This window comes from Neopsephotus bourkii, unplaced genomic scaffold (assembly GCF_033783945.1).
Source record: "Neopsephotus bourkii isolate Nb327-2 ecotype Australia unplaced genomic scaffold, CSIRO-AGI_Nbou_v1 NB_1477, whole genome shotgun sequence".
Taxonomy (NCBI): Eukaryota; Metazoa; Chordata; class Aves; order Psittaciformes; family Psittacidae; genus Neopsephotus; species Neopsephotus bourkii.
Window position 1 is genome coordinate 360,231 of NW_026901953.1, and position 25,186 is coordinate 385,416.

The 25,186-nt window shown below is 47.7% G+C and overlaps 1 protein-coding gene across 1 annotated transcript; it reads left to right on the forward strand.

Annotated features, from left to right (window-relative positions):
- Window positions 1-913: 913 nt before the first annotated feature.
- Window positions 914-24,748, forward strand: ERO1A (endoplasmic reticulum oxidoreductase 1 alpha). The gene is made up of 16 exons (XM_061369163.1): window positions 914-1,050; window positions 8,952-9,071; window positions 10,589-10,672; window positions 13,384-13,422; window positions 13,815-13,891; window positions 13,983-14,056; window positions 14,346-14,466; window positions 15,234-15,271; window positions 16,813-16,824; window positions 17,786-17,812; window positions 17,983-18,075; window positions 19,949-20,195; window positions 21,506-21,575; window positions 21,958-22,044; window positions 22,583-22,716; window positions 24,314-24,748. Exons 1-16 carry the CDS (start codon window positions 937-939, stop codon window positions 24,372-24,374), a joined length of 1,398 nt encoding a protein of 465 aa, XP_061225147.1. The 5' UTR covers window positions 914-936; the 3' UTR covers window positions 24,375-24,748.
- The last annotated feature ends 438 nt before the right edge of the window (window positions 24,749-25,186 follow it).

A 25,186-nucleotide genomic window follows, 5' to 3' on the forward strand; every position in this document is an offset into this window, starting at 1 on the left:
GGTTCAAACTTAAACAGGGGAAGTTCAGGTTAGATACAAGGAAGAAGTTCTTTACTGTGAGGGTGGTGAGGCACTAGAACAGGTTTCCCAAAGAAGTGGTAAATGCTCCATCCCTGGCAGTATTCAAGGCCAGGCTGGACAGAGCCTTGGGCGACATCATCTGGGGTAAGGTGTCGCTGCCCATGGCAAGGGGGTTGGAACCAGATGATCTTAAGGTCCCTTCCACCCCGAACCATTCTGTGACTCTATGTATGGGTAGCCCCCCGGAGCAGGGCCAGCAGCCACCCCTTGCTCCCTGCTAGCTGGGGACATCCAGGCTGCTGCTGGGAGAGGCCCCGTCTCTCCTTTGGGCCCCTGGGCTGCTTTCTGTGCTGGCCGATCACGGGCAGGTGCCCACATGCTGTGCCAGGCCGCTGGGGATGCCACCCAAATCCAGGAAAATCAGCTCTCCAACCAGCATGACAGGTGAGCAACCCGGAGTTACTTCGTCATGGTATCGGGTGCATGGGGGACCGCTCCGCCTAGCACGCACACCGAGAAGAGGCACTTCACAGCTTATTTATCTTCCTTATATACACACTCATCACAGTTCCGGGAAGTGCCAACCCAGTTCTCGTTACTCACTGCCTGTAGCCCGTGGCTCCTGCCGCCGGTCACGGCACCGTTGCGGACGTGAGCCCCGACCCAGAGTCGCCTTTCGCCCGCCTCCCGGCGGGGCCGGCCCGGCCCGGGTGAGTCACGGCTGCCGGGAGCCCAGGCAGCTCCCCGGGGCCGCCTCCCGCTCCCGCCGAGGGCCCGGACGCCCCTGGGCAGCGCCGCGGGCCGTGCTCCGTGCGGCTCTGGCCGTAGCCGGCGGCGGCCGCGCCCCCGACGAGGGGAGGTGCGCGGCGCGGGTTCTTGAGGCCGCGGCGGTGGCGGTGGCGGTGGCGCGGAGAGATGGCGGCGGGCGGAGGGCTGCGGCTGCTGGGGCTCGCCGCGCTGCTGCTGCTGCCGGGGGCCGTGCTGGGCCGCGGGCCGGGCGGCGAGGCGGAGCGGCGCTGCTTCTGCCAGGTGGGCTCTGCCGGGGGGCGGGACGGGACGGGGCGGCAGCAGCGCGGCAGCAGCACAGCGTGGGGCTGGGGCTCGGGCTCAGCCGTCTGGGCGGGCGCGGACCCTGGGTGCGGGGGTGCTGCAGTGCTCGACTCCTCTGTGAGCAGGGGAAGACCTGCTGCGGGGTGCCCCAAAGCGAAGGGACTCGGAGGGCGACTTCACCCCACTGAGCAGTCAGTGCCCTCTGCCTTGCCTTCTTAACTGTATTCTCTCCTTGCGCCTAGCAGGAAAGGCGGCTGTTTTCAGCTAGGGGAGCTGTCCTTCACTTAGCCGCCTCTCGTCGGGCTTTTTAGGGATGTGTATTACTGTACTAATATATAATCTAAATCTCCCTGCTGTTAGCTTAAAGCCATTCCTCTTGTCCTGTACTTAGAGGCCCTTGTCAGAAGTCGCTCTCCAGCTTGCCGGCTCCTTTAGGTACTGGAAGGCTGCTCTAAGGTCACCCCGGAGTTTTCTCTAGACTCTCCTGTGGGTCTGCCTCGCTGTTCTTCCCAGCTCCACTGTCTAGGAGAGAGCGTGGCTGCAGCAGGCACCCAGCTGCCCTACCCTGCCGTGCCAGCGGGAGCTGGGCTGCCCTCTTGTTAAAGCTCTTCCAGTGTTTTGCCCTGTGCTGATGTGCCAGGCTTGTTGCCGGCCGGTGCACCTTCTGCTGGTGTACAGTAATGAGAGAACTGGGTACAGTTAACCAAGAGATGAGACCAGGCACTTGGATTTGAGGGAATGCTGCCTCCACAGGTTCCTTTTGACTTAACTTAGCACGTTTGCAAGATGAAAGAGTGAAGATAGCACAGTGTATTTAGTGCTTTGTTTTTGTTCCTTTATTAAAAACAAAAAAGTATTGTAAAGGCTACTTTTGCTGTACTAAAATTCTAGTGCTTAAATGTGAGTCAGAAACTGAGAATGGAGAAATGAAAATCCTGCAGCTGTGTGCTTGGCTTTGCCCTTCTGGTGGGTCTTAACACTTCAGTTTCATGTGGAAACGGTAAATATAAACTGTGCTGATCAAGAACTGAAAAACATGCATTTGATTCTCTATCTGTGATTGATAGATACATAGAATGATAGATAGAATGATAGAATGGTTTGGGTTGGAAGGAACATTAAAGACCATCCAGTTCCAACCCCCTGTCACAGGCAGGGACACCTTCCACTAGACCAGGTTGCTCCAAGGCCCATCCAACCTGGCCTTGAACACTGCCAGGGATGGGGCAGCCACAGCTTTTCTGGACATCCTGTGTCAGGACCTCATCACCCTCATAGGGAAGAACTTCTGCCTAATATCCAACCTAAATTTCCCCTCTGTCAGGTTAAAGCCATTCCCCCTTTCCTGTCCCTACATGTCCTTGTAAAAAAGTCCCTCTCCCCATTTATTGTCAGCCCTCTTTAAGTATTAGAAGCCTAAAGAGGCTAAGGTCTCACCAGAGCCTTCTCTTTTCCAGGCTGAACACACCCAATCCTCTCAGCCTGTCTCCACAGGAGGGGTGCTCCAGCCTTTGGAGCATCTTTGCGGCCTCCCGTGGACTTGCTCCAATAGGTCCACATCCTTCTTATGTTGGGGTCCCCAGAGCTGGATGCAATACTGCAGGTGGAGTCTCCCGAGAGCAGAGCAGAGGGGGAGAGTCACCTCCCTCGACCTGCTGGTTGCTCTTCTTTTGATGCAGCTAAGGACACAGTTGGCTTTCTAGGCTGCCAGAGCACGTTGCAGGCTCAAGTTGGGCTTCTCATCACCCAACATCCCATATTATCTGTAGGGCTTTTGCTTGTACGCTTCCTGCTTGGCAGTGAAGTTTTTCTCCTAAGGACTAAAGCCTGAGTGGGCAGTGTGGTGTGGGATAAGAAACCCTAACCTTCAATGAACTGGCATAGTAATGGCTTGCAGGCTTTTTTCCTTGGGGAGGAGGAACTGGTGTTGTACTCTGTACCCTGTTGTTTTGTTGCAGCACACTTTTTGTTCATGTAGTGTGTGCTTTGGTTTAGTTTTCAATACAAGTGTTCAGGGTCAAGATTTTTGCAGACTTTATTGCCTTTGGGAGTGTGTTGTGTAGAGCCGCATTTCTCAGCCTTGCAAACCACTTAACCTGCTGAAAACACACCCGAGGCATTTTGTAAAATGATTTGCTGATCCCCTTGTGTGGTGGTGTTAATTTACCACCAAATAAAATACAGGGCAAGCCTTAAACGGTATGTTTTACCCTCCTTTGTTTATATACTCCAACGCCTGGGTATAGCTTTTGGTTTCCTCCTGTGAACCATCTCCTGCTGTCTCACAAGCTTGTCAGATCAGAAACCTTGATGCAGGGCGAGTGGAAGAGCTTCTTCAACTTGTCTGTCAGCCCATGTTGTGACAGGTGACAAGGGCTGCTCTAGCAATACTTCAAGCGCTGACCTGTGTGGGCCATACTTCTGGAATGGGTGTTGCTCTCTTTCTGTACCAGTAAGAGCAGTGCCTCACCTGCTTTTTCTGTTATTTTAGCTCTTTATTTCATTAAAAAGGTTGCTAACCAGTCCTGAAACTTGTATTTGGAGCTATTACTAAAAGTACTGTTTTTTCACATACTGTTCCTGCTTTCTAACCCCTCTCATTAGTGCTGAATAACATTTCAGTATCGGAGTTCCCCCAGACTTTACATACAGCTCGTTCCCAGCCCTGATATTGCTCTTGGTGCTAATACTTTCGTCAGACATGAATCAGTTCTCCATGTTCCTAGCAATTATTGCTCATTTGGTGTTTACAGACTGATGGAGCTGCACTAAGGATATGCTGCAGGTGCTGGGCAGACTGGCATTTTGACTAGGTTTCCGGTCTGGCAAAAGGCCACTTTCCTTCCGGGGTGTTCCTATGGTCAGTACATTGTCATTAGGGGTGAGTCTGAGCTCTGAGTGTTACCTCCCTGTTACCTGAACAGACTTTCAAGCCACTCTTGTATTCCTGTTGAATTGATGTTCACCCAGCAGCCTTCAGGGCAGGAATTTATCCCTAGCACAGTTCCTGATCTCTGCTGGGTGGCTCCAAGTGCAGAGCAGCTGCAGATCCTTCTGCTTTGCTAGCAGATGCTCAGAGGTGATCTGGCAGCACATCAGCTTCTCAGGTTTAACCGCATCCTGAGGCTCCCAAGTGAGGTTTGTTTCTGTGTGAGCTCTGGAGGCCCCAGCCTTGTTTTCTGGGCAGAAGATGGGGAAGAAAGCACCTTGGCTGGCATATACTGCTTGGAAGCCAGATGCTGGGCATGATTATCCTCACCCGGCTGCCAGCTCCTTGCTCGAAGTGTGTTGGCATGGGTGAAAAGGAGCCCCAGCTTGACTGAGTGCTTCAGCACAGCCACCGATCACTTGTGCAGGGAGACTGAAGGAAGCTTCCGTGGGGCAGCAGGGAAAGCATCTGCTTGCTGTCAGCCTGGGACTGGTGTGGCTTGTCTAGGAGAGCAGGCAGCTGCCGGAGATCAGTACAGGCTAAAAGCAACTCCTCAGCTCCTGTAGCATTCCCTTCCCTGTGCCCTGTTGCAGCTGCAAGTGGGAGATCCAGAAAAGAGTTTGCCTCCTTCCCTGCTGAGCTGTGCAGTACATGGTGGTGTATGGGTCTGGGATGGGACCCATAGCAAAAGAAGCCCTAAATCCACTGCCCAGGGGATGCTTCTGTGACACTAGGGGAAGCAGAAAGAAGACCAGCAGCACAGGGAAAGCAGACTGACAGGAGGCTAGGGTGGAAGGAAAGGCCAAACCCAAGGATGATGTGGAGTCCACGTGTGGTTGTGGTTCAACCTGTGTTAAGGGATTGAGAGCAGCTATTGCAGAGGGACAGCCAAACGCCTTCCTTGGTGCTTGCTCAGCAACTGGAGCCACTTGTGTCATGTCTGTCCCAGCGGCTCCGTTGCATCTCTTCCCACTGGGAAACCCAGCCCTGCTTGTCAGCTTTGTGCCAGGCTCTCACACCCTTACTGGGTGGAGTGAAACCCATTGCTGCTGCTCAGCTTAGTGATTCACAGATGCCAGCAAGCACAGGGCACATGTTTGGGACTGGATCAATTTAAATTTCTTCTTAAACAGCTGTTCTAATTAATAGAGGCTGAAGATGTAGATAAATACTTTACAGAGGTGGAGGGAAAGTGTTTCAAGACACCACCCATTGCAGGGCATGTTTGACACATGCTGTAGCTTAACTGAAGTCCAAAACACACAAGTCTCTGACTGCTTACATACTCTGGGGTGGCAAGCGGTCATGGAGCAAGAGAAAACTTCTGTGGTGAAGACAATGCCCTGCCAAGTGTTCTGATGCTGTCCGCATCCTGCATCTTCATGTGGGTCAGTGCTGTTTGGTGGTAGCATCACTGGGACTTTCATCTCAGTCTCTGAGGAGGCTTGGCTCATGTATTCTGTGCTCCTGTGTGAGCTTTGGTAGGTTGGGCATGAGCAGGTAGTGTCATAGGCCTGGCTCAGCAGGCAGAGCTCAAAGGTAAGCAGGCCAGCAATATCTTATGCACAGGTTGGGGAAATTGCCCATTTCTGCATAGAGTGACTGAGATCCTTGGGGAAAGAAGGAGTTTTCCCTCAGAGTTGAGCAGAGCTCAAGATTTCCCCAGTGCTTCCTCTTTGCCCTTTGATGGCAATTGTGGCTTATGTTCCCACCAGTGCTTTTCTAAACAGAGCAGTGGATACGTGGAGATCTCCAAAGCACGAACCCATCTCCTCAGTTCTGTGTTAGTTATGTGCTGCTGCACTTCACCCTGGGTTATTTTCAAGATGGTGTTTTGCCAGCTTGGTTCCGGCTTGAATTGATTGCTAGACTCAGTGGAGACAGGCCCGGTGCCCATAGTGCAGGCTGTTCCCATTGAGGGCTTGCTGAGCACTCCAGTGTCATTCCCTTGGAGCAACATGTTTGACTAGCATGGATACAGGGAGCAGCTGAAGATTATCCACAAACCCATCTGTAGGCCACTTTTGGACCCCATCTATAACCTTCCTACCTAAAAGATGCCAAGTTTCCAGGAAATAGTAACTGTGGTTGGTTGACTTTTTGTTGTGGTTTGTTTCTTGCTGAGTTTTGGGGAGTTTTGTTTGTTTTTTAATCCTGAAACAGCATTAAATTGGGTAACTGGATTAGCAAAGTGCTGTGTTTTATAGGGGTGATTCAGGCTAGTGGAAAGCTTAATTGCTATGCTGTTAATTCTCGTTACTGTGTAAAATGCATATCCTGTGTGAGGATAACACAGGGGGCTTCAATGTAAGCTCTACAACTAGAAGTGAACCTCCAAATCATGGTGCCTTAGCACAACCCATTTGTTTAAGTGGAGTGCTCATTCTGGCATGCTCTGATTTCCCCTCACCCCTCCTTAGATCAGTGTTGATGAGTCCAGAATATCAAAGCCCTTTGGAAAAAAAGCTGTTCTCAAAATACTAATTCCTGCTATGGAGCAGTCTGGGTCTAGAGCTTGGATTCCTTCTTTCCCTGTCTGGGGTGGTGGGAAGGAACTTGCACTTGCCTTTAAGGTGCTTTGTGTTTAATCTAGGCTATTCTTCCTGTGCCACCACCCCATTTCATGTGTGCTCTGAGGGCAAGTGCTTCGTTTTGTGCCTGCACTATTGGAAGGAGGACAGGGAGTTCCATTCCCACACTGGTAATTACAGTGGGTTTAAGTTGACACGTAGCGCTTGCTGAATGATCTGAGGGCTCTCTGGAAATGTGTCAAGGCAGGTAGCTCGTGTTTTACATGTGGCACTGTACAGAATGTATTTTGCCTTAACTGCGAAGACTGGAGCAGCCCCTTTGCTTTGGATTCAGGGATGCTTTTTCTTGAGGCTTGCAGGGTTCTACTCCCTCTCAGAGATGCCTATGACTTTGCTCATCTGCTGCCTTTCCTGCAAGGGGGATGGTACTTGATTCTTTTTGCTGTTCCGCAGTGTTCAGTGACCCTTAGGCTGGTCGAGTGCATTAGAAGTAAGAAAAGGGAGAGCCCCTTAAATACAGGCCAGCGAATTCTTACTTCTTGTGCATCCCCCATCTGCCTGTTTGTTCCTGAGAGCTTCTGTGTCACCACTCTGTCACACTGCACAGGAGCTGCCAACGTTTCCAGCCTTATTCTGCTTCTCTCTGCTTCCGGCTGTCCTGTGCACAGAGAGAAGGCAAAGACTGGACATTACCCCCTAGAACACTATCATGGGGTGCATCATTTCTGTGCTGTTTCCCACCAGGATTTTGTAGGCTTTCAGGGACAGAAGACAAGGTGGTTTCTTATCACAAATTGTGGCAAACATCCCGTTCTTTGCTTCATAAAGCAACAAGATCAATTTAAAAGAACTGTCTGGTCTTAAAACTCTGAATTTATCTGATACAGGGGAATGGCAGATTGCCCTGTGTTGTATTGCTATGTCCAGGAAAAACCCCTGGTGTGCTGTTGAGAGTGAATGAGTAGTAATACTTGATTTCTGGCCAGGGTGACTGGATGGGATCCACCCAGGGGTGCTGAGGGAGCTGGTGGAAGGGCTCACTGAGCTACTTCCCATTGTTTATCAGCAGTCCTGGCTCACTGGAGAGGTCCCAGCTGACTGAAGGTTAGCAAATGTGACACCTGCCTACAAGAAGGGGTTGAAGGAGGACCTGGGAAACAACAGACCTGTCAGCCTGACCTCGGTGCTGGCTGGGGGATTTTATGGAGCAGATCGTCCTGAGTGCTGTCCAGTAGCATGTACGGGACATGTGCAGGTGATCAGGCCCAGTCAGCATGGCTTTATGAAAGGCAGGTCCTGCTTGACTAACCTGATCTCCTTTTACGGCAAAGTGACCTGCTTAGTAGGTATGGGAAAGGCTGTGGATGTTGTCTACCTGGACTTTAGTGAGGCTTTAACACCATTTCCCACAGCATTCTCCTGGAGAAACTGGCTGTTTGCTGGGTAAAAACTGCCTGGATGGCCAGGCCTGAAGTGTGGTGGGAAGCGGAGTTAAATCCAGTTGATGGCACATCACAAGTGATGTTCCCCAGAGCTCAGGTCTGTTTAAAACTACTTTTGTTGTGCAGCTTTGACATCGGGACTGTAATCCACATCTCACAAACCCACAGTAGAATTTATGCTACTTCTTATTTTTCTGCCTCTTCAGAGCTTGAGTCATTCAGGGTGAATCAAGAAGTATTGGCTTTCTACATCACATTTAAAACGAATGCTTTCTTGCCATATGGCTTTCCGAGGTGAGGTGAGGAGAGAGCCTGTTGCAGTTGCTGTGGTTCTGATTAAGTCAAACAAATGGCTGAGGCATAGGTGATTAACCACAGGGACTTCGGTGGCATTATCATTGCCTGACTGGTCCCTTATGCAAATGCCAACTCTCCTCTGTGTGCCATCCTACAGGAGTGACAGATTGAGGCGGTTACAGTTGGGAGCCTCAGCTGGCAGTGCCTATGGCTCCCAGCCCTTACAGCAGCCAGTATCAGGGTCTTGCTGGATTTGGCCTCAACTGAAACATCTGGGATCTTTGTAGCTGTGTGTGATGTGTGGACAAGGGCTGTGTGGATTTTGTTATGTGTGTGACACACGGACGTGTCCTGATATCTCTGCCTTTTAGAGACAGAAGTGTCCATCTGATGCCTATTACTCTGACGTCAGTGAATTCTAACATATCTCTCTGTGTTAGAGGAAAAGTGCTGCCAGAGAAAACTGCCTGTCCCAAGCAACAAATACGGGAGAGCTCCTAAAGGATGCATAAAAAGAAGTTCTCTGCCAATCAGCACAGTCTGTTTTAACGTTGTTTAAACTTAACCAGTTGAGTTGCTGGTAAAAGGAAAGGCAATTCTGAATTGTTTTATTACCTGCAGTGTTAAAAAGCACTGGTGAAGTTGTTCATATTTGGTTGTTGTTTTTCTTTTATCTAACAGGTTACTGGCCATTTAGATGACTGCACCTGTGACGTAGAAACCATTGATGCCTTCAACAACTACAAGATTTTTCCTAGACTGAACGAACTTCTGGAAAGTGACTATTTCAGATTCTACAAGGTAATTTTCTCATAGAATAATTGTATTTATTTTGTGTGTTACTGCTTTGCTTTTCTTTTTTCAACTCTCCCCTGAAGTTATTGCTGATCTTTTTAAAATCAGATGCCTACATTTTAATCCTGATCTTTTAAGAATGCAGTCAGTAGGTGGATTCTTCTATTATTAGGAGAATCTTAATGTCATACAATATGCTTATAAGATGCATGGCTTTAAAGGTATTTCCTTATGCGTTTTTCCCCCTTAAGAACTCAAGCAGTAAACCCAATGAAATGACTCCTTCTGTTGAGCTGTGGCTCAAAAATGTTGATGACCAGAGATCCATGTTGCATAATGAGGGTCTCCATAGTGTCTCCCCATTGAGGTGGAGAGCTAGGTTTAGTTACCAGGCATTTGGGTGACGTGTTGGCTGTAACTGCCAGACATTGGCATGAGACCACGTGTATGTGACTAAATGTGGGGCTTGTTTGAGCGCGCTTGGCTTATGGGGTGGTATTTTTACCTGCTGTGTACAGATACTGAACAGCGATTGTTGCCTGATGGTTTCCACAGGCAAAATAAACATTTTCTGTAGGAACAAGTTGAAAAGTTCCCAACTTCACTGCATGGGCCCATATGTAAAATCACGGGGGTGAAGCTGCTTTTCCCTGCTTGCATCTCTACCAAACCCACAAAATCTTGTTAACTGTTTGGGAAGAATGACACTTGATACCAACTTGCAGAAAAGGAAGTCTAGGGCTTATTAAAGAAGTGCATGTCCTTTCCCCTTCCAGTGTTGGGTTTTGTAGCAGAAATACTAAGATTGGTCTGAATGAAACATGAATAAAAATGTTGGTGTGTGAAAGCACCTGAAGAACCAGCAAAGCAAGGATTAAAAGAATAACCTCTATTGATAGCAAGGACATGAGTGATAGCAATCAGTCTTGTGAACACCAAGAAGTTATTTGTTCCCACCAAGCTTGGAAGGCTCACACCAACACATCCAGAACACAGGTGACTTGACAGCAGCAGACCTGTTCTCTGGGCACAAGTGAATGGCAGCAGGGCACTAGCACATCCTCTCCCTGTTCCTCCATCAGGGAGACAGGCTGAGGTCTGAAGATGCCCAAAACAAGGAAACAAAATCAATGGGGAGCAAACATCCCCCAACATTCACAGAAAACAAAGCAATATTCCAAGGCCAGTGAGTGCCCTGTAGTGACTGTTGGCTCCTAAAGAGTACAAGACATCACACAAGATGTGTGCCTCGTGCATTCTGTGTTACCATAAATAGTGCTGACCAGGTTGAGTGGGTGTACACATCTTGTGTGAGAGACAAGTTAATAAGTGTAATCAGCTTTTTATATTGTTAAGTAACGCCAGCTGTTTCCACTGTCACTGCAGTCCACCTTGCACTAAACCTGAAGTCTTGCACTAGGCACTGAAGATGTGTGTTGGTAAATCTGGTGTGGAAGGTTGGTGTGGAAGGTTGGTATGGTTGCATGGAAAAAACGTGTAATAGCATACTGTGTTATTTGTAGGTAAACCTAAAGAAACCTTGTCCTTTCTGGAATGACAACAGTCATTGTGGAATAAGAGACTGTGCTGTAAAGCCCTGCCCGTCTGTAAGTACCAGATCCATTCTTTTACCTTTATCTGGCTTTTTGCAGACCAAGAGGAAGAACCAGGGAAATTACTTACTCGTTATTGTAGCTGCAGCAAAACTGTGGCTCTGATGGAGCTTTCTTATGTGCAGTGACACTGGTATCCATGAGAAATGCCAAAATGCTAAACTGTGACAGTTTAAAGGAAAGCTGGACTTTTAATAGTTGCACCCTCCATGAATGGCTAAAACCTTGTCCTGGACCCTAGTATTTTTGGCATTAATGGATGGGGTTTGGGCAAATCCACTGTTGTTACAAGAAGTGCCTCTTGTGTTAACTGGCAGGATGTTCATAGTTGGCCAGTGAGCCACACTGTGATTTGCAGTTTTGCCTGATGAATTCAGCCTTCCCAGCCCATTCTCTTTATGTGCAGTGGCTCTTCTAGAGACCAGTATTATTTTCCCAGTATGAAAGCAAACACTCTTGACCCTGTCTGCTGGATAAAAGGGTTTTTTTTGCTGAGCTAAAGGAAAACACCTTGACCACAGGTGTCTGCCTGAAAAGAAGGGGATGGGACAGCGGATGAATCACAACTTGGTTGCTAGAGGTGCTGAAGATACCACCCGGTCTGGCTTTGTGGGTCACAGCCAGCAACAGGCTGTCTCACCCTTTTCTTCCCTGGTCTCGAGCCGGTTGTGTGCCGATGGTGCCCAGGGGAATGCTGTGCCAACAGTGTGATGAGTGCTCTCATGGCAGAGGCCTCGTGGCGCTACTGGCATGTGTCTTCCCAATGCAGTAGTTTATTTTCATGTATAACTCAATGGCTGCTGCAGTGAAACAGGCGTCTGTCCCCTTCACCTGGTAACTACTGTGGTGTAGTGTAGCTGTTGGCTGGAAAAAACCCAGCAGCTACTAAGCTGATACAACACCTTGCAAGATTCTGGTCTGGGGTGTGTGTGAATATCACTTGTGTTATATAAAATCTGGTATGTATGTTAAATGTGTGTTTGAGGGGTAGAGTAGAAGACATGTCCTTTGCTTCCCTAGCCTTCAAAAAGCACTTATTATGGATCCAAAATGTAGGTCTGGGAATGATTTTTTTTTTCCCCTCTCAAAATAATCCTAAATTTTACTTAAATACTGTTTTCCTTAAAAAGAATGTCTTTAGTAATGATTACAAGCAACGTGACGGAGTAATGTTACAATTAAATTAGTATTAGCTAGAATCATAGAATACCAGGTTGGAAGGGAACTCAAGGATGGTCTGGTCCAACCTTTGTAGGCAGAGCATGACCTAGACTAGATGGCCCACCAACCACACTGCCCAGCCGAATCTTAATAGTGTCCAGTGCTGGGGAATCCACCACTTCTCCGGGGGGATTATTCCAGTGGCTGATTGTTCTCATTGGGAAAAACTTTCTTGTGTCCAGTCAGAATTGCCCCAGGAGTAATTTGTGTCCATCACCCCTTGTCTTTTCCATGGGACTCCTTTGTCAAAAGGCAGTCTCTGTCTTCTTTGTAGACGCCCTTTAAATACTGGAACGTGGTGATCAGGTCTCCCCTGGGCCTTCTTTTCTCTAGGCTGAACAAGCCCAGTTCTCTCAGCCTTTCCTCACACGGCTTCTTGGTCCTTGGATCATCTTTGTGGCCCTTCTCTGGACTCTCTCCAGCCTGTCCACACCTTTTGGTATAGTGGAGGCCAAAACTGAACAGAGTATTCCAGGTGTGGCCTGACAAGCACTGAGTAGATGGGACAATTACATCTTTATCTCTGCTGGTGATGCCCTTGTTGATGTAACCCAGCATCCTGCTACATTTCTTTGCTGCATCTGAGCACTGTTCAATCCTGTTGAACTTGGTCCACTAGGACCCCCAGGTCCTTTTCCACAGAGCTGCTCCCCAGCTGGGTAGATCCCAGCTCATGCTGCACTTTTTGACTGCGTTTATCCAGGTGCAAGACCTTACACTTGTCCTTGTTGAACTTTGTAAGGCTCTTGTTAGCCCACTTTTCCAGCCTGCCCAGGACATCCTGCAGGGAAGAAGTTGTTCTTATTTTAAGACTGGCTGTGTCACTGCTGTTCTTAATTATTTTAATTTGGGTCCATTTTACACCAAAAGCAATAAAAATAATTCTTATTCATTGCTTAATTTTTCTCTTCCTGTGCTACTTGGCATCATATTATTTCCTTCTGCAATGTAAAAGTGGGTTTACTGCCTTCCCACTGATGGAGGAAATGGAAGTTGAGGAGAATTTAGGGCCCAGTTGTCTTGTGCCTACTGCTCGGGTTATGTGGGGCTGACACTAGGTGATGGAGTGGCAAAGGAGGAGTTTTGGAATGTCGTGTATCAGTCGTGCAGTATCTGAGGAGTGCCGGCATCACTAGTAGACAGGATGTCACCAGCTGACCAGAGGCAGCTCCAGCTCCTCTGGGGTTTATATTGGCTTCCCCAACCTCATGCTTATGTAAGCAAAACATAACGTGACATAGCATTGTGGAAAGCTGCTGACCTTCTGAGGAGTCTTGTGAAAGATCCAAATAAACCACCCAAGAATATTGCTTAACCTTAGTCTGTGGAGGAGCCTGACACTGGATGTGTTGTAAGCTGAGCTGAGCGCTTTCATTACCTTCTACCTACTGGAAACTGCAGTAACGTTCCTAATCTTTCTCAAAGATTAGGCTGAAAGGCCTCATCAGCTCCACATGAAGCACTTGCTCCATTTTCTCTTTCAGGATGAAGTCCCTGATGGAATCAGATCTGGAAGTTACAAGGTAGGTGTGTCTGTGTACACAAAATGACACAGCTTATAAGGCCAGTCCCATGTTGCTGCAGCTGATAAAAGCTGCCTTAATCAGATGGGCAGTATTTGTGCCTAAATTTTTACCCTCTTCAAGTGTTTGGCATGCTATAGAGCCTTCGGGGTGGTGTCAGGGACAAAATGCTCCTATGGCAGTGCTGGAGGCTGCTGTGAGGCCCTGCAAGTCATGGCAATTGCACAAGCGTCTGGGTATCTGCAGACATCCTGTGGAAACACAGGGTGTGATGAATCATGAAAATGTTTCTGATGCTTAACCTAGGTTAAGGCATTAAAGGCAGACTTATAATAGCAAAAAACCTGTTTTTTAATCCTTTTCTGTCCCCACCCCTTTGTTTTTCAACCCAGTACTCAGAAGAAGCCAACAATCTTGCTGAAGAATGTGAGGAAGCTGAGAGACTTGGAGCTGTTGATGGCTCTTTGAGGTTGGGCTTCTTTTTCCACAGTCCTTACCCATCTCGAAGGAAACCCAGTATCAGCGCTCTTTCTCATTGCCTCTTTCAACTTCCTTTGCAGTGAGGAAACACAGCGGGCAATGCTCCAATGGACACGGCACGATGACTCTTCAGACAGCTTCTGCGAAGCTGATGGTACGGGGGCCTCCTAGCTCTGACAAGTGTTGTAGTGGGATTTTAAGTACCTCTGCAGAACTTTCAGGACAGTGTGTGATACTTCAGCAAACCTGGAGCATATACAGCATGTCTTCTCTCTTCCACCTCCCCTCCCCTCTTTAGTTGGAAAACAATGTGATGCAAAGATTGCTGACAAAGCTTCATCACTGCTCAGGGTCTTGCCCTGTTTAGGAATTTAGCAGCTTAGATGGAGATGGCATTTTCCTTCATAGGATTTTTGTCACTGACCCAGCACTCTGCTCTGCAGACATCCTTTCTCCTGAGGCGGAGTACGTGGATTTACTCCTGAACCCTGAGCGCTATACTGGCTACAAAGGACCGGATGCCTGGAAAATTTGGAACAGTATTTACGAAGAAAACTGCTTCAAGTAGGTGCTTTGGGAGACAGACTCCACAAGCTTGCAGGTGCTGATATTTTTGCAGAGGGGCCGCACGTGCTTTAACTGTCCCATTAATCCCCATTCTCCTGTCTTTGCCACAGCGCTTGTGCAGTGTGGGCTGTCAGGGGAGGGGATAGGCATGTGGCTGCCCCATGAGCCCCCCTTGGCTCTTGTTTGTACCATGGCTTGCCCTGGTGCAGGCTCCTGATGCAGGGTTGGCAAGGCAGCAGCCCGGCAGGGGATGCACAGCTCTGGTGCGATGTGGTCCTGGGCACACAGTGCTGTCCTCCCTGGCCACCACCCAGGTGAGGTGAGCTCTCTCCCCAGGCTGTGCACCAGTTTGAGCCCTGCCAGGGGTACCCCTGAGGCTGATGCACAGTACGGGTGGGCACTGGTCTGCAGTCTTGACTGCTGTGGTCTCTAGGGCTCTCCTCTCCATTCATACTGGTGTATTGTGCTGCACTGTGTGATAATACCCACCGGCACTTCTATAGACACTCAAGTTTCCCTAGCTGTTTTTAATAAAGAAAGAGGGGAAAAAAAAACCCAAAACAACACAAAAAGCCCCAGAGAAAGCCTCATTTTCCTCTATCCTTTTCCTCTAAGCAAAGCTAAAGCATAGAAGGGGTTCTTAGATCTCCTTCGCCATTTGACTGCAGAGAAGTAACTATTTCTGTTGCACTGTGTTTCTGCACAGCAAGGAGACACTAACTTATTTACATACCTTATTTAAATGATTTTGTTTTTCCTTTTAGGCCTCAGAATGTGAAAAGACCTTTAGAATCTGATAGAGGTGAGTCATTTATTTATTTCACTAAGTGGTTTAGCAGTGTACTGATCCTAGCCCCAGGAACAGTAAATGTTCTCTTGAGCTACTTCTGAATGAGAAATGTGTTGTAGCTCTTGATCACACGTAGAATTTGATGGTTAACACAAGAGCACCTGGAACTGTGGCTTTCTAGCATTTATCATGGAGAAGGAAAGTCTGATCTTCCACTTCTGGAATAAATGTGAACTTTGGAGGGACTGGGAGCAGGGCTGAACTCTGAACTCTCCCTGGGTCCCTGATTTCTCTACTGATCAATACCAAACCATTTGTGATGGTCCGAAATGAGAACCTGGCTGGGATTGTCTGTGGACGCCCATCTAGAAAGAGAAAATCTGCCCCAAAGGCAAAGCCTATACAGTGTAAATGAAAGTAGGGAAGGGTTTTGGAAGCATGAGAGCTTCTTGCTCAAAGGTGGCTGAGAGATGCCACATCTCCTGCTGCCCCATCGTGCCCAGATGAGTAGAATATCCTTAACCTCATTTGCTGTTAATTTGACCTGAATACTGCCCCAGCAGTGCCCTCTGGGGGGATCCCATGATTTTTCCCTAAATTGTGTAGGTCCTTCCCCTCTCTCTTGACCCTCGTGCAGAGTGGCGGCACTTCAGGAGCAGCACTGGCAAAGGAAGTGTACAATGTCCTTGAAAATACCAGTGCTTCCCTGGACTGCCTCAGCTGTTTAGGGCAAGATATGAATGAAGTACCACAGATAGGCTGAGGGGAGAAGGATACCTTTCACAGGTCAGGAAGCAGGAGGGCGTGAAAATAGAGACTGACACCTGCTAGAGTTGTTGCAAGTGACAAATAAACTGTAGGAAGCAGGGATGGGGTCTTTGAGTATCCTGTCAGAGGTCATACAAGGAACCTCTGGCAGAGGTAGGCAGTACCTCAAGGGGCCTACAAGAAAGATGCAGAGGGTCTTTTTACAAGGACAAGGGGGAATGGCTTTAAACTGACAAAGGGGAGATTTAGATTAGATATTAGGAAGCTCTTCCCTGTGAGGGTGGTGAGGCGCTGGCACAGGTTGCCCAGAGAAGCTGTGGCTGCCCCATCCCTGGCAGTGTTCAGGGCCAGGTTGGACAGGGCTTGGAGCAACCTGGTCTAGTGGAAGGTGTCCCTCCCTGCCTGTGAAAGAGGATTGGAACTGGATGAGCTTTAAGGCTCCTTCCAAACCATTCTATAATTCTGTGATTTATGTCCCTTGTTTTCTGGCTTCTGGTTCAGCTGTTCGGTGGTTTTACTTCCTTTGCAAATATCAATGCCCCCAGTGCTGGTCAGGGTTATTCAGTAGCATTGTTCATCTGGTATGTTCACTGCTGCAGCTTGAGATGTTCGGAACATTTTCCATGTTCGGAACATTCCTAAGCCTTCCTGGAGAGGCTCATTCTCCTGTCAGAGCAGATTAACAGAGCAATTTTAATGCTTGTGCTTTGGGGTTTAATTTTGGTTGTGTGTAATTTTTATCTCCTCTTTTCTCTTCCTCCACCATTCATGCTCTTTTTCATCAGGAGACGATGGAGGTGAGTGGCACTCTATCTGTTTCTACTACTAACAGAAACAAACACGGTGGCTCTCATGCTGTCGAGCTGTACAATTAACTAATGCACGTGGTTAGCAAAATCTTTTTCCAGGCAAATCAGAAGTTGTCTTGAAATTCTGTTGTGTTCAGGACCCTCTGTAGAGATCTCCTGAGCTCCCTGTCCCTGAGCTCAGCCCATCCTTCTGTGGGCTTAAAAAGCACCAGCAGGTTTTTAAGGCCACTTGAAGATAGTCACTGAAGTGTTGTGAGTCTTCAGGGACAGGACTTGTGTTGTGGTTATTTCAGCACTTGTTATTACTGAGACAGCAGCTCTCAGGCTGGAGCTTTGAGAAGACTCATAGGCTGGGTACCCAGCCCTCCGCCCTGGAGGGCTCACATCTGGGAGAGCATGTTCTCTGAAGTTCTTTGCCATCTGCAGCACAGGGCCTGCGTATATGCTGTGTCTTTTTGTCTCCAAATTACCTCCAAATCATTTTATGTTCTCCAGATTACTTACAAGCAAGTAGCAGGGGTAGTGTAAAACACTACATTGTGTGATTGTATGCACTTGTTCACACTGTGTGGAGCTTTTTTACTTGGTTGGGTTCTTGTGCTGTTTGTTTTATAAACAGACAAACAAAATGCCCCTGTCCCCACCTTAGCCAGAAGAGAAAAGCAATCAATGCTCCTTGTGTCCCCCTATGCTGTGCTGTTCTGCAGCACTCGCTGAGATGGGTGGGAAGGACCATGTGCTGTGTTTAGCTGCTGCCATGCTGTGTTCTACAAGCATCAGTCAGGACGGGGAGAAAAACTATTTTCATGCTCTTCTAATGCTCCTCTCCTGGCTTCTGCAAACTGGAGCAAGAAGAGCAACTCTGGGGCTGGCCTTGGAGGTGGTTCAGGGTATCAGGCTTGGGCAGTACCCTCAAACTGATGTGCTTGTTTTCCTCTTTTGCTTCCAGGGCACGCGTTTTACAAGTGGCTGAAAGGTAATCCTTTGTCTAAACTTGGTTGCTGTTCCTGGGATGAACACAAAATGGTCTGGGCATGGGTGGGAGTTACTGGCCACACTCAGGTGGGGTTAGATTTCTGTCTGACAGCTGGGAGAAGAAAGTTCTATGTAAGCTTTCAGTATCTTAAGCTGCCCTTTTTTTTTCAGGTGTCTGTGTAGAGAAACGAGCTTTCTACAGACTCATTTCTGGTCTCCATGCAAGCATCAACATCCATTTGAGTGCCAGGTACCTTTTACAAGGTAAATGCTACTTTCTGCCATAGCTCTTCTGCATCACTCCTAAATTGAGACTTCTATGGCTCCACTAAGTGCTAGCTGGAGCCCGTTCCTGCAGGGCTCAGGCCTCTGCGCCCTTCTCTTCCCTCCCGCAGCACACCAGTTGTGTAACAGAATTAGGAATGCAATTACCACATACCTTCGGGTCTGAAAATGGCTGGACTCTGCTCTCTACCAAGACTCCCAGCATGTATACCTTCTGTTCTTCCTCCAAGGTTATCTTGGAGTGGGTTTCTAGCTGAGTATTGGGCTAGGAAGGGACAGCCTTGTCTTTATGATGGTCAGTTTAGCAACAGTCTCACCTAGACTGTGAAATGCTTGGCTAGGCTTTCCCATCACCCTTGATCCATTTTCATATTCCATTTCCATTTCCTTTGCGTGCCTTTGTCCGTAAGGATCTAAGTTTCAACTCGGGGGTTAAAAATCGAGGGTAATGTGGAAACATAAGTGTGTCTTGTGAGACCAATGGCTATGGTGTGCTGCTCATGCAGCATAGGGGTATAGGTTATGACAGACTTCCTGAAGGATTTAGTCATTGTAGTCCAAGGAGGTACATGTGGGTCAAGCCTAACATCTTTATTCTGCTAAAGCTTACAGAAATCAAGCACAGATTTAGAGACAGCTGTTGAAATTTGGATAAGCAATTTAGATTTAACTAAGTAATTGTATTTAAGTCTCTACAGCCCACATAGACCTTGCCTTGATGTTTGATTATGTTAGAGCTGGGAGATGGAACGACAAGAGAAACATCAAAGGCAAGAGATGAGTTGGGACTCAGAGGGATTAGGAAAATAAGGGTGTTTACACACAGCCAAGTGAGTGTCTTTGTCTGGCGTGTGTAGAAAGGGAGAGCATCCATTGGAAGGCTGTGGAAGGTGATTTCTGCTCTGAGGTGGTGCTCCTTGGCACAGCTTTGGTCTGTGCAGGGATTTCCATCAGCAGGTGCTGTGGTCGCCTTGCAGAGAGCCTGCTTCAGCTCAGAGCTGGGAAGGAGCCCTTTCCTGCTGGGTGATTTACAAGATAAAGCTTCTTCCTATTTTTTATTCTTTGTTTTAAGACATTAGCTTGCTCTGGCTGTGTTCCACATTCCATTATGTCCTTTAGTCTTAAGTATATGACATAATGAGCAAAATGAAATATCCTTTGTGAAACCTGTGGGCTTGAGAATGGAAAATAGAGGCCAGTCTCCTCCCACCCTTGGCTGCTTTTGTTCTCTTCCATTTCCCTAACAGCAGGAATTCCCTGAAGATGTCCCTGCTCATGAGGAAACCTCCCAACCTCTGGCCTCTGTGCTGCTTGCCAGAGCAATGGGAGCAGGAGGCCTGTTTGCAGACCCTCATGCCAAAGCAGAGACCTCTGCAGAGTTCTGCAGTTAAGTCAATGGCTTTTGTAGGCAGGAGTGAAGAAACAAAGGGACCTTCACAGCCTGCCTGGTACATCCATCTGGTCCTCTTCACTTGCAGATGCTGAGCTATCACCAGCTTATGCAGAACTGCTCCCAGAAACACTCAGCTCACCCAACGAGAAACTCTCCAACTGATTTAACTGGTTAAAATGGGCAGCCTCCAATTTTACCTTTTGCTTGTAAGCCTGGGTCATGTTTTAAACCGGCTAACCAAGGTCTGCGGGAGTTGTGTGCTTGCTGAGGTTTGAATGTGGCTAAAAGCCCACCTCTCTTGACTCTGAAACAATATGTGGTTGGTGAAGGGTCTGTGACTCATGGAAAGCCTGCATCTCCCTTGTTAGAGTTATATTTCATCATTTAACTTGGGATGGTGGGAGGAGCTGAACGCGAACTAAACCCATCATGTTTCTGTCTTTTTTTTCACTCTTTCAGATACATGGTCAGAGAAGAAATGGGGCCCCAACGTTACAGAGTTTCAGAGAAGATTTGATGAAGTCATCACCAGAGGGGAAGGTCCCAGAAGGCTCAAGAACCTTTATTTTCTCTACCTGATAGAGCTGCGAGCCCTGTCCAAAGTGCTGCCATTCTTTGAGCGCCCAGGTTTCCAGCTGTACACAGGGAATAAGAGTCATGATGCAGAAATGAAAAACCTACTGCTGGACATTCTCTACCTGGCCAAGTAATTACACTCAGTGCCTGGGATGAATGTCTCTTCCAGCCTCAGCATCTCTGAGCGTGCTTAACCTTTCACTTGAAGCACCTAGGGAAGTGGGTTCTGGGGTCTTTCTCTGAGTGGGATAGTATGATTTGTGCAGTATTGGTAGGAGTATGTTCTATCTGTACTCAATTTACGAAACAGGGTGGTTAGAGCCAGAGTGTAAGTGTAGCAGTCTAGGCTGCCTTTTTGATTTAGCAGAATTGAATTTAATAGCTGTCTACACGTCAGGCCTGAAACTGGCTACATGTTTGACTCATCTGTGGAGTAACAGTCCTGATTTCATTGTTTTGACTAGCAAAAGAAATCCTGAACATGTTGGTAACAGAGATTTGGGCTGTTGGACAGTCTGAACTAAGAGAAATAGAAGCAGATGGAAATAGGTGTCTCAATGTGATCAATGTTTGAATTTATCTTGTCACACTCCTGCTCCTTCAATGCTTACATTTATTAGAAAACAGACTAAAATTGGTTAGAAACCATAGGGCAATTGCTGAAAATGTCTCCAAGGTGAGATGCAAGCTAAAATGGAAAGCCTCCAAGAAATCTGAGAAACAAGCAGATTACACTCAAAATACATCTAGAGATGTCCGGTGTTTCTCAAGGATTGGTTTCATTCACCCACCTCACCAGGTACTTCCTGGAGCCGAACTTCAGCCACATAAACAAGCTGTGGAGAGATAATTACAGAATCCTAGAATGGTTTGGGTTGGAAGGGACCTTAAATCTCACCTAGTTCCAGTCCCCTCACCACAGGCAGGGACACCTTCCACTAGACTAGGTTGCTCAAAGCCCCGTCCAGCCTGGCCTTGAACACTGTCAGGGATGGGGAAGGTTTTCAGTTTAAAGCCATTCCCCCTTGTCCTATCCTTACAGGCCCTTGTCAAAAGCCCCACTCCAGATTTACTGTCAGTATCTTTAGGCACTGGAAGCCGTTCTAAGGTCTCCCCAGAGCCTTCTCCTATCCGGGCTGAACAACCCCAGCTCTCTCAGCCTGTCTCCATAGCACAGATGCTCCAGCCCTCAGAGCATCTTCGTGGCCTCCTCTGGACTCGCTCCAACAGATCCATGTACTATTTATGTTGGGGGCCCCAGAGCTGGATGCAGTACTGCAGGTGGGATCTAATGAAAGTGGAGGAAGAAAATCGCCTCCTTCAACCTGCTGACCACACTGCTTATGATGCAGCCCAGGACAGTTTCTGCGCTGTGAACATACACTGTCAGGCCATGTTGAGCTTCTCATCAATCACAAATCTCTTTTTATTCTATTTCAGATCTTTCCCACTGCATTTTGATGAAAACTCGTTCTTCACAGGGAATAAAAAAGAAGCTGCTAAACTAAAGGTAATTGGCCAACCCTTCCATTTGGGACTCTTGCTGGTGAAAGGGTATTTCCAGGTGTGTGGCTGGGATAATGTTGGATCTAAAAAGGACCCCAGTATGCTCCAGGGACTGGGTGAGGTATTTCAAATCTTCCAATTTCTATTTTTCTAAATTCCATTTTTCTTTCTGAATGGTTTGGATACTTGTTGGATAACTACAGTCTGCACCTTCAGAATGGGGAATTGCTGCTGGGGACCCCCCTTCAGGATGCATTTCCCTAGCTCAGTCCCACTGAATTTAGCCTGAAGTCCAGGATTAATACATTATTGGATTTGGATTAATAGATGGAAGAAGTCCTAATTAGTGCATAACCACAATCAATTTGGATGTCTTTTTCCCCTAGGAGGAATTTAGGCTACACTTTAAGAATATTTCAAGGATAATGGACTGTGTTGGCTGCTTCAAATGTCGCCTGTGGGGGAAGTTGCAGGTGAGCTTGCTCAGTGGCAGGGGATGTGTCTGCAGGCTGATCTTGTGGGACTCGGATGCAGTTCTTGGGCACAGGTCAGCCCCCAGGCACAGATCAGGCTGCTCGGGTGTCACCTTGTGTGGTCAGTAGGAAGCAGTGTGCCCCTTCTAGGTTTGGCAGCAGCTGCCTGCGGCCGTTGCAGTTGGAAACTGGGTTATCCTGCTACAGCAGCTCCCCAAAACAGGGGAGAGAGTGCAGGGCCTCTGACAAGCAATGCAAAGGGTGCTGCTCAGTGCGATCTGCACTGGATTTTGCAGGTGGTCAGACCTACACAGAAAGCTGCTGTGGGGCAACTGTGCTGTCACAGCAATGCTAAATGAATAAAGCATCCTGGCAGTGCTCTGCCCCTTCTGTGATCTGTGCTAGGTGGAATCCATGTCTTGCTCTGTTAGATGATGTCAGCAGGAATCCTTGCAAAGATGGAGGAGGGAGGGAAAGTTAAACTTGTGAGTCAGGCTCTGGGGATCTCCCCTCTATTAAATGCTCTTGTTTATTACAGACACAGGGCTTGGGTACAGCGCTGAAGATTCTCTTTTCTGAAAACCTAATAGAAAAGATGCCTGAAAGTGGCCCTTCCTATGGATTTCAGCTGACCAGACAAGAAACTGTTGCCTTATTTAATGCTTTTGGAAGGTTAGTATGAGACTTTTTTTTTTTTTTCCCCTCTACTTTCACATGAGCTGTAGGGTTACATCCCTTTTAAACTTAAACAGCCATTTCTTACCAGCAGTGTTGGTGTTGGCTCCTGCTCCGATTATTCTGTCTCACGACGAAGCTCTCAGACATCAGATGATGTTGACATGGAGTGGAACAATTTAAAACTCTGTCATACTCTACATTTCTCTAAGAAATCCAAGGAAGCATTTGTATAAAGATACAAAGAATTTTGGTAGATTTTAAGGTCTATGTGACTCTGTCCTCAGAGCATGTTGTCCCCAGATGGGGATTGTGGTTTTCTATGCTCCCTTTCGAGCTCTCCTTCAAGCTGCCCACCTCATAGTATCACAGACTCATAGAATGGTTGGTTCCAACTCTCCTGCCATGGCCAGGGACACCTTCCACTAGACCAGGTTGCTCCAAGCCCTGTCCAGCCTGGCCTTGAACACTTCCAGGGCACACACAACATCCCCACATCTGTTTAGAGTGGTTGCATTTAACAGGACTCCATCAGTCCATCCCTTATGGAGAGCTGGATGATGAGTTTTTGGCAGAGAAGAAGGGTAACAAGGCCTTAGGAGGGAGAGGATGCTGCAAGACACCTGGTTATATGTTACTGCTTAGTGGTGTTGACAGAGCTGGAGGTTCTGGCAAACAGCTTTTCAAAAGATTCTTTGGGCAACATTGCTGCCCTGCTCAAGCTCAGGGGTCCTGCTAGATCTTGCTTCAAACCAAACTTGCAGCATCACTTGTAAGCAGTAGGGAGCCCTTAGCATGCATCAGACCTGGAAAACCCCTAAGTGCTCCTCCCCAGGGGGTGCTGTGGTGCTTCCCTCCCAAGCACAGCAGCTGCCTTCCCTTTACACCAAGGAAGCTCAGCTTCCTTGGACCTTCTCTTGCCAGGTCACCACAGCCTCTGGAAGCAGCATGCAGGAGACTTAAGGAATCTCTGCCTGGCTGTGTTCAGAGGAAATTGAGCTGCTGAGGAACAGGCCTTGTCCTTTCTTCCCTTTTCCCCTCTGATGCCCAACTGAAAATCCTCCTTGGAGCCTTTGAAACCTCCTTCTCTCACTTGTTGTTTGGGTTATTCCAAACCTTAGAACAGCAGTTTGTCCTGTATGCAGAAGGGCAGAATCCTCCTGTACAGAACCCTCCTGTACAGAACAGGTACACATGGGCCGTATTCTCAGGGTCTGACTTGGCCCCTTCACTGATGCTCCAGGGGCAAAACACATTCAGGTGGGTGATTAAAATAACCCTTCAGAAGAAACAAGTTTACAGTGCAAGGAGACATGCCTGCGACACTTGCAATACTACAGTCTCTTTCTTGACCTCTAGTTAAGGGGTTTGCGTGACCTCTGTAAATCCTCTGGGTTTCTCAGTGTTTCTTTTAAAAAGAGTCTGTGAAATCACCAAATAACCTAACCACAACCTAATTTAACTGAAATCCTAAATTCTGTCTTCCTAAGAGCTGCTTGGAGCTTTAGAGACTGCTGTCAAGTTTCTCTTGAATTTTAAATAAAGTGTGATGTGGACATGGCTCTAATGTTTCCTCTTTGTTTTCCTCACACAGGATTTCAACAAGCGTTAGAGAACTGGAAAACTTCAGGAACATCTTACAAAACATGCAGTGAATTCCTTGGAGAAAGAGAGACTTAACACGTTACTGCTCCACTGTTGTAGGTTCTCTGAGAAAGGACCAACGCCACTGTTCAGCCACATTCCCACCACAGTGTGGTGAAGACTACCTGCTGGATCTTCTCTTCCCAGCCCAATTGTCTGGAACCTACTGATGCCAAATATTTTGTACAAGGGGGGGGGAAAAGCTATTTTTGTTTTTATAAAATCAGGGACTATATGTAAAATTTTATTTTATATATTGGAAGATTATGCTGAAAAAGTCTTTAACTACTGCTGTACTATTTGGATGGATTAGACTTATCCCATTGCCTTCAGAAGCTGGAGGGAGGGCAAGAACCATGACACTGAATAAATTTGGGTAAAATTCCTTGTCTGCTCCATGATTCCAACCAACACATCAATACTTTTTGGTGCATAAAAACCACTGCAAGGGATTGTAGGAGCTCACCGTGCTTCGGATCAGCTGCTATACAACAGTGCCTTCCTGCTCCTGCTGAAACTTCCTTGTGGCAACAAGCATTTTCTGTGGGTTTCAGCAATTGCTTTCCTGCTGAATGGGAGATGAACCAAGCCACAGCATGCTGGAGGAGCCCTGCTACTCACCATTAGCACCACCATGTGCTTCCATTGTGGCTAGAAACCCATGGGAGCAGCAGTACTGGGGCCATGCACCTTGTAAGAGGTTTTGAACTCTTGTGGGAAGGAGCAGGTAGGATGGGATGAGGCAAGTGTCTGCCCTGCTGCCAGGAACAAGAGCAGTGGCAGAAAACAGGGTTTCATTATGAGCCCCACAAAGCTGGTCTCC

Coding starts and splice junctions, on each gene's coding strand:
- ERO1A (XM_061369163.1), top strand. CDS start 937: ATGGCGGCGGGCGGAGGGCTGCGGCTGCTGGGGCTCGCCGCGCTGCTG. Junction 10,673..13,383: donor CTGTAAAGCCCTGCCCGTCT/GTAAGTACCAGA, acceptor TTTCTCTTTCAG/GATGAAGTCCCTGATGGAAT. Junction 22,045..22,582: donor GCCTGTGGGGGAAGTTGCAG/GTGAGCTTGCTC, acceptor TGTTTATTACAG/ACACAGGGCTTGGGTACAGC.